The following is an 8877-nucleotide window of genomic DNA, read 5'->3' on the forward strand; positions in this document are numbered from 1 at the left end:
CGCCTATTTTTCGGAGGGTTAGGCAGAGACCACGGATGTCCACTTGTTTTTGTATATGTTTTTATATTTTACTTACAAAATAGTTTAAGTATTTCGTTTAACACAACATAATACACAAAACATAAAAGAATATTTATTATTTATTATTATTATAAAAGGCTGGATTCTCCTATTAAGTACCTATAAACTGTTGTTGTATAAAATGTTAGTTTTATATTCATTATTGTAAAAAACCTTACCTAAGGTGAAAGGTATGTGCAGAGAAAAATAAACTGTAATTACCGTAAAATTTATTTAGATCCATGCTGTAACGTAGGCAACTGCTTGACGCCATCTTGAGAGACCACGGCCACTTGGAACTTGGGCAGCTGCACGATGAAACGTTGCTGGATTTCTTGTGTCGACAGTTTTAGTACCTCGTACGCTTCTGATTCTGTTAGGTCTAGAAAGAGGGGATTTCTCGTACAGTCGCCAGATATATCGGAGCTGCCAGATGCTCGAACATATTTTCATTTCTCATGCTCTGAAAGAGGGTTATTGTTGTTCTCAAATATGTGCAGAAAATGATACGTGTCCGCACTAGAGCATTTTACGTTCGAAGTAATAAGCAATTGAAATTTGAGTTTTTGTTATACAATTTCCATTCTGATATTTGACTCTCCATTCCATAATATTGCCTGCCTGCCTCAAGAAATACTATAAAAATGTGTACTTAGTCATGTTTTGAAAAAACACATGCATCTTACTTTCCTCGTATTTGAAATCAAAAGAAGAGTGTTTAACTCGGGTGAAATGCATCATTTCAGCCTCGGACTATTGGCGCTCTGTGTTCGAGCGCCAAAATACCTCGGCAGAAATGGGTGCCTTTCATCACTTGGTTAACAATCTACTATTGAACACGCACTCTAACGCCTTGACAATAGAGGTGTGTTCAGATATTTGTGAGCATCTCGGCCGCTCCGATATATCCGATGACGACTGTATAGATGCGACTGCAATGAGGTTCGAAATTGCATGGTGAACCTAAGTAAGCCTAACCGAAACGTGAATTGAGCAATATTTAGGCCCAACTGGGGAAGTTCCAGTCTCTCATTGGCTCACGACTGCTCCAAGCAGTTATTTTGGGGCCGGTACGGACGGACTGCAACCCAACTGCAACTTGTACGGGAACCGCAAGCCGTCGTTGCAGTTGGCGTGCAGTCGGTGCAGTTACCATACAAATTGCAGTTGGTTTGCAGTCCGTCTGTATCGGCCTTTAGGCACAGTCTATAAGCGAGAAAATGCGGCATTCGCAGAGACTAATGCATTTAAGGGAGGGATCACGAGGTTCAATAAAAATAAGAACTCTGTCTATTGCTCACCGAAGTTTCCTGTGAGGGATGAAGGAATATTCCTCTAGTTAGAATTTTCCGACCATGACCCATGGTTACATTAAAAATCTTATAACTTTCGTGCCGTTTTTCTATAAACTAGAAACTTATAATGCCCTTATTGTCATCATCATCAAAATGGAATAAAAGGTAACTTGGGTTATGATACAGACACATGACGCCCAAACTCAGCATGCGAGCTGGGCCAATTGCAGTGAACGCGGCATCTGTAGACTCACTCCCAACTCGAGAAAGTACAGCTGGGGCCCATTTCTCGAACGTTATTAGACTAATTTTATTAGTGCACGCATTGTCAAATCGTATGGGTTACCATGGCAACACACTAATATTATTAGACTAATACCGTTCGAGAAATGAGCCCCTGTTACGATGAACAGCTATGATGACAAATATTTGTCATCATCGGGCTTAGCGTTATAGCATTTTTATCGCCTGTCACCATGCCCGTTACGTTCTAACAAGTATGTAAGTGCGAAAGTGACAGGCATAGTGACAGGTGATAAAAATGCAACCATGCTGACACCGCTGGTTATTTCATAAATAAAACTACTAACTTTGCTTGTAGTACCGACACAGGACGCCCAAGCTCAGCATGCCAGCTAGGCCAATCGCGGCGAAGGGCATCTGCAGACTCACTCCCAGACCTTCGAGGAAATATAGTTGCCCACCCTCTTTTTCATCGTAGCCGGCTAAGAGGGCACCGTTGTATGATCTCTGGGGATAGAAAAGGTGACTATATCACAATACAACTAATATAAATTGTTTACATAATGGCTACAACACCACCCAGGCACGAATGGAATTTTCTCACCCCGCGGCGGCAGATTAACATCCATCGATAGAATCTGAGTTCGATTAACAAAGCGATGATGGAGAGTAAAGTTCATAATATACAAGGTGGCTACTTAATAAGTGCATTCCTGTTGCCAGGGAGGTTTTGGGATTATCTGAGCAACTTTTACTATGGGACCAACCCCGAAAATTTACTAATTTTAATAGTAAAAGTTGCTCAGTACCAAAACCTCCCTGGCAACGGCAATGCACTTATTTTTTAGCCACCCTGTATACCGGTGTATTGTGTGCTCTTATGCCCAGAATAAACAGCATCAGGTGACACTTAATTGATCATTAAGAAGACATCTTAAAAACTAAAACTGATCAGCTCCTATGGACATGAAAAAATTCGGGCATATATTTGACCCCGGGGCACTAATAACTTATGACCAGAAGTGCATAGACACGTTCTAGATGTCGAGGAGGATCATTTTTATCACATTGAATGCGAGATTATGAACTTTCGGTACAATTATGTGACAATAATTTATTAATGGCAATTTAACAACAAATAGAAACCACCTTACAAATTAAAACTATTATGTGACTATCTTGCATTGGGCCTGATAGGCTGACTATGCTCTGAACCTTCTCTTCAATGAGAGGAAGCCTGTGTCGAGAGAAGGGAAATTTACAAGGTGGTGATTGAATCATGAATGACTTAACTGTTGACAGTACTTACAGATCTACGCATAGCATCAGCTAAATTCCGCCTAGCAAAGTGCGCTACGGCGCCAATATCTAGCGAGTAATTGTTTCTTATTTGGTACAAATGCATGCTTCTCATGAGGTACTGGACGAACTGCTGGGTTTCACCGTGTTCGCCGACGACGGCCATTATCATTTTGTCGTTGATTTTGAAGATCTTTTCATGGTCTATAACAAACAATCATCATCATTAACTTAAGAGTTATTCTCTTGTCGGTGGAGTATCTTCCAGCTTTCCCTATCCTGCTCTTTGACTTTATGATACGACACGACGTACTTTTTCTTTCACTTGATCTAAAAAGCTGCGTCTGGGTTTTCCTCTACCCCGCTTCCTTCCTATCCTCCCCTCCAGGATAGTATAACAAACAATAAGAGCATTGTTTACAATATTTATATAATGTGTGGCTAAAGTGTGAAGAGGTAGGTATATGTATTATCAGTGTCTTACAAAATTTAAGAGACTCGTCAAGATCATGAAATGTTGTACTTATATGCAATAGTTTATCCTTTAAGGATGACTCACGTTAGACCGGGCCGTGTCCGGGCCGGAGGTTCCGGCGCTTCGCTTTCTATGGAAAGCATCACGTGATCACCTGTCATGTCATAGAAAAGTAAGCGCCGGAAGCTCCGGCCCTGACACGGCCCGGTCTAACGTGAGTCATCCTATACACTTGAAAATTTCAATATTACGAGAAGCGTTACAAAGTTGCGTTCAACAAACTTTAAAACTATTGGTAACTAGTCCATGTTCATCCCTAGAATCCTAGATTTCATTGTTGGAAAAAAAACTACATACATGTCTACAGAGCGTAATCATGAACGCAACTGAAAAACGCAGTCGCACTTCCTTACTAAATGAGTACGGGAGGATGTAAGTAAAGGGAGGTAGATATGGCACCACAGGCGCTCGATCGTGAGTCATCAAATATCCGGAACCTATATTAAGTAAGTCGTACGGCTGACGCCAATGTGTCAAGATTGTCACAATCACCTAAATATCGTCGCTATACTTACTCAACCTCATATCTATGGATTCCATGCTCATATCTGCAACAATCATTTGATGGAAATGTCGCTTTTCTTTTATTCGGAATACGGGTGTTTTTGTCATCAAATGAGTGTTGCAGATACGAGGTTGAGTAAGTATAGCGGCGATATTGCCTGCATTTTAGTTGTGTCAACTATGAACGTCACGCGTCTATTATTAATAAACGGTCATTGGGAGCGCCTTATGTGTGGTACCACTGGTACCTAGCCGCGAGTTGACCATCCATACAGCCCTATATACTCCACAACACCTCCACAAGATCCAGCATATTGAGGTGATCTCTGCATTATTCGTATACTAAGGACGGAAAGTTTGTAAATAATTTCATCTCGAAAGTTCTCAAAATTTCGCACACGTCACCGCCACTATCATAAATTTAACTGAAGTACATCCCATCTCTTGAATGAATGGGCTGGTTTGTACACAGCACATATAAAACTATACATATGTATATGTTGAACGTTGTTTGTCCCCAATACATCACTGACATACCTAATACACCTCAAGCGTAATTTGCATGCGTCCCTAGAGCATTAAAGATGATTGATCGAATGTGAGCCTACATAACAGAAAGGTACAATACCATAACCTTGCTAAATGTAATAAATAATCCTTTAATATTGAACTTTGTTACGTAAGCTTTAAGGATCTTTTTACGATCAGCGATATTTATTAACAATGTAAGATACGAAACACAAAATCAGAAATGTTAACTACTAAAGTTCTAGAACCAGTAAGTTTAGCACTACCTGTCTCTCAGCGTAGAATTTTTTAATTAAAATTGCCCCTATTCTCGTATGTACCTATGGTGTCGTATTTTTTTTTATAAAAATTTGAAATTCTCTTTATTTATTCAATTTCTTATGTTAGGTTTTTTATAATATGGAATTAAATTCTTATTATTAAGTTTGACATATCTATAATAATTCAATGTTTTAAGAATAATAATAACTGCATCAATAAATTGCTCTGATATTTAGATTAAGGTAATATTTAAAACTTAAACTTAAACCACTAAAGTTCTAGAACCAGTAAGTTTAGCACTACCCGTCTCTCAGCGTAGAATTTTTTAATTAAAATTGCCCCTATTCTCGTATGTACCTATGGTGTCGTATTTTTTTTATAAAAATTTGAAATTCTCTTTATTTATTCAATTTCTTATGTTAGGTTTTTTATAATATGGAATTAAATTCTTATTATTAAGTTTGACATATCTATAATAATTCAATGTGTTAAGAATAATAATAACTGCATCAATAAATTGCTCTGATATTTAGATTAAGGTAATATTTTAAACTTAAACCACTAAAGTTCTAGAACCAGTAAGTTTAGCACTACCTGTCTCTCAGCGTAGAATTTTTTAATTAAAATTGTCCCTATTCTCGTATGTACCTATGGTGTCGTATTTTTTTTTATAAAAATTTGAAATTCTCTTTATTTATTCAATTTCTTATGTTAGGTTTTTTATAATATGGAATTAAATTCTTCTGGATTTCACGGGCCTATACCTATAAATCCCGGTCTTTTGATAGGCTTGCGTGGGGATATAGATCCAACACGTAGATGCCCCTTGGAGAGCTTTAATGTCATGTAGAATGCCTGCTGGAACCCGTTCACAGGTGCAACAATAGACACCCATGAACCGGTCGCAGCAGGCATTGGGTCTATTGTAGAAAAAGTGAACAGTATACCGGTTTATGGATTGAAGTTTGGCTGGTCAAAAGATTGGGCTATTGCTGAGAGGTCTGGACACCTGCCATAACAATGTCTGTACACGTTATCGTTAAATTCTTATTATTAAGTTTGACATATCTATAATAATTCAATGTTTTAAGAATAATAATAACTGCATCAATAAATTGCTCTGATATTTAGATTAAGGTAATATTTAAAACTTAAACTACTAAAGTTCTAGAGCCAGTAAGTTTAGCACTACCTGTCTCTCAGCGTAGAATTTTTTAATTAAAATTGCTCCTATTCTCGTATGTACCTATGGTGTCGTATTTTTTTATAAAAATTTGAAATTCTCTTTATTTATTCATTTTCTTATGTTAGGTTTTTTATAATATGGAATGAAATTCTTATTATTAAGTTTGACATATCTATAATAATTCAATGTTTTAAGAATAATAATAACTGCAACAATAAATTGCTCTGATATAACTTGACAATTTAAAAGTGCTTGTTGCTAGGCCTATTTGAATAAAGAATATTTTGACTCCATACACTTTGGTTATTGTTTATTAAGTAATACAACACACGCTCTTGACTCATCCTTATGCCTAGTTCAAGAAACAGAAAAGACAAGACAATAAAAAACTCATTATATTGCTTTCAGTCATTAAATTGGTAATTTTAAATATCAAATTTAGAAAAGACAAAGAAAAAAGACAATTTCAGAAAAGAATCCCCAGCGACAAGGAAAAAACGAAGGAAATAAGGTAAAGTAAAACTAAAGATAGAACGTTCTCCTTAAAGCGTTTTCACATTGTCCGATCCGATATCGGATGTCGGAAGAAAGTTAACTGTAAAATGTTTCTCTGTATTCATTAATGCATTTAATAAGTCATTATTACTAAAAATGATTAATAACGCAAAAAAGGCGGAGTTAATGCCAATGGCACTCTCCTGCAGCTGTTTTTGTCATAGGCGCCTTCCGACATCCGATATCGGAAAGGCGCTTCCGATAAATTCAGCCATGTCGGAGCCCCCCGTCAGCTCTGTCGGACCCACAGAAATAAATATACCATAGAAGACGCAAATGCATCTACTTCGCGTGTCCGAACCCCGACCAAGCGTCGAGGTTGACCGTCGCACTTTACAGTCCACGCGCGTCAGTTGTTGCAGCCGGACGTCCGTAAAAACTTAAAAAATGCTTCGTTGCATGATAATTAACTGCAACAGCCCAAAAATTGCAAGCACCCAAAGGCAAAAACATATTTCCTATCACAGATAAGTAATTTTAAAATTATATTATGCGTAAATTTTGTATGAAAAAGTCGGCACGCTTGGTTTCAATCCAAATCGTGGTATTTGCGTCATCTAGCGTATAGTATTAAATCTGTGGTCGGACCGATAATATTTGTTTGTATGCGTATATGTGTACGCATAATGCTTGTGCGCGACCGCTAAAGACGGCGCCCGGGTGCGCGCCCGCGGCCTGAGTACGGGATGTAGGATCCTACATCCGATATCGAATCGGACAATGTGAAAACGCACTTAAACTAAAGTAGGGGAAATCGTTAAAAATCCACTAGCGTCGCCTCCTCTTTTTCTGAGACATTGGGATCTTTAATGTAGCTTTGAGATTTTCCACGGCGTTAAGCTGAGTACAGACAATTCATGCAAGTAGGTACATCTTCTTCCTGCCCTTATCCCACGTTATGTGGGGTCGGCACAACATGTTTTTCTCTTCCATTCTCCTCTATCTTTCGTCACCTCAGCACTCCTTTCTTTCTCATATCCTCTTTCACACAATCTTTTCATCGTTTTTTGGGTCTACCATTCGCTCTCCGTCCATCAATATTCATCCCTACATTATTTTGCCTATATGGCATTCATTCCTCCTCATCACATGCCCATACCACGCTAACCTACTACTTCTCATCTTCTCCAATTCATTCTCAATTTATGCAAGTACATCATAATGTGGTAACCTGATGAAGACAGCGTTAATCCCTTTTAACAGTTTCAATGGCGTGGTGTCAAAGTGTTTTACTTGTTTCATTTATTATGGCTCATCTACACGATGGGGCAGCGTGTATTAGAGAGGGTAGTGGTGTTGGATGGCTTATGGCGTGGCGGGATGGCGATGGGATGGCCACGGTGTCGGTTTTTCGTCCGCTCATCAAAGGTAGTGGACCAGCGATGGTGCGTACGCATCTACACTTGGCCCATTCCATTCCATAGTGCTCTCAACCATCGCATGGCCATCTCGCTGGTCCAGCGCTGGGCCATCGTGTAGAGAAGCTACATGGATAATATCAATCAACATATGCTTGCAGGCAGGGTTCCTCGCAATGATTCCTTACGCCGTAATATTGATATATTTATTGAGAAAGTCATTGGCACGAACAACGTTTGCACCCACTACTTTTGGTTTGTAAGCTCGAAATTTCGTACTGTTCAGGTAGGTACTAGACCAGATATTGTGTGCGTTGTCCAAATCTAGTACCGACGAAAAATGTTCAAAAGTGCAGTAAGAAGCTTCTTAAATTTTCCTATGGGAATCTTTTTTAAATAAAAATTCAGTCTACACCTACCCTAACTCTCTCGACACAGTTTAAGGAAAGATGGAATAGTTAATTTCTCATCTAGCTGTCTGATGGTGGTGACGATTAAGAGGCCGGTGTCGGTTTTAGTCGCAAAAATGTAAAATTAATATATTTAGTCGGTGAAATTGTACACCTTTTGTTACCTAATTGAAATAACAAGTACTGGTTTCTATTAGCACGTCTTCTTATCTTGCCTTTTATCAGATCAATTTTTTGAAAACAGACTAAATTAGTATTTTTTTTTTCTGATGGACGTTTAGGTAAACGCGGGTAAAGCACTGATTTTGTCGCTCTTATTTGTAAATTTCGTGAAGTTTGGACTGCTAAAAATGGTAAATTTGTATTACACATATTCTGTACTTGACCTTTATCAGATTACATTTGAAATGAAATTGTTGTATAATTAATAAAAAGATATTAAATCAGATAAAACAGACAAGAACCGAATGAAGTGTCTCACGTTAATGCCATTTGGCATTTCCACATTCTGATCCTGTAAAATATATGCAGAGCTTTCGTAAGTAGACTTACCGTCAGTCATCACAATTATACTGTTGATGACCATCTGGTCAGCTGCAATCATTGCAAAGTCATTGCACTTCAATCCGAGTATGCACTGCAG

General features: G+C 38.3%; 1 protein-coding gene across 1 annotated transcript; it reads right to left on the bottom strand.

The window, feature by feature from the left end:
• Positions 1 to 278: 278 nt before the first annotated feature.
• On the bottom strand, positions 279 to 8877 carry LOC134756324 (proteasome subunit beta type-2-like). Its single transcript, XM_063693155.1, has 4 exons — positions 8787 to 8877; positions 2908 to 3101; positions 1946 to 2105; positions 279 to 442 (listed from the first exon to the last, which is right to left on the bottom strand). Exons 1-4 carry the CDS (start codon positions 8836 to 8838, stop codon positions 291 to 293), a joined length of 558 nt encoding a protein of 185 aa, XP_063549225.1. The 5' UTR covers positions 8839 to 8877; the 3' UTR covers positions 279 to 290.

The sequence above is a fragment of the Cydia strobilella genome, chromosome 3 (genome assembly GCF_947568885.1).
Source record: "Cydia strobilella chromosome 3, ilCydStro3.1, whole genome shotgun sequence".
NCBI classification, from domain to species: domain Eukaryota; kingdom Metazoa; phylum Arthropoda; class Insecta; order Lepidoptera; family Tortricidae; genus Cydia; species Cydia strobilella.

Coding starts and splice junctions, on each gene's coding strand:
- LOC134756324 (XM_063693155.1), bottom strand. CDS start 8,838: ATGATTGCAGCTGACCAGATGGTCATCAACAGTATAATTGTGATGACT. Junction 3,102..8,786: donor TATAATTGTGATGACTGACG/GTAAGTCTACTT, acceptor TGTTTGTTATAG/ACCATGAAAAGATCTTCAAA. Junction 2,106..2,907: donor CTGATGCTATGCGTAGATCT/GTAAGTACTGTC, acceptor TTCTATCCCCAG/AGATCATACAACGGTGCCCT.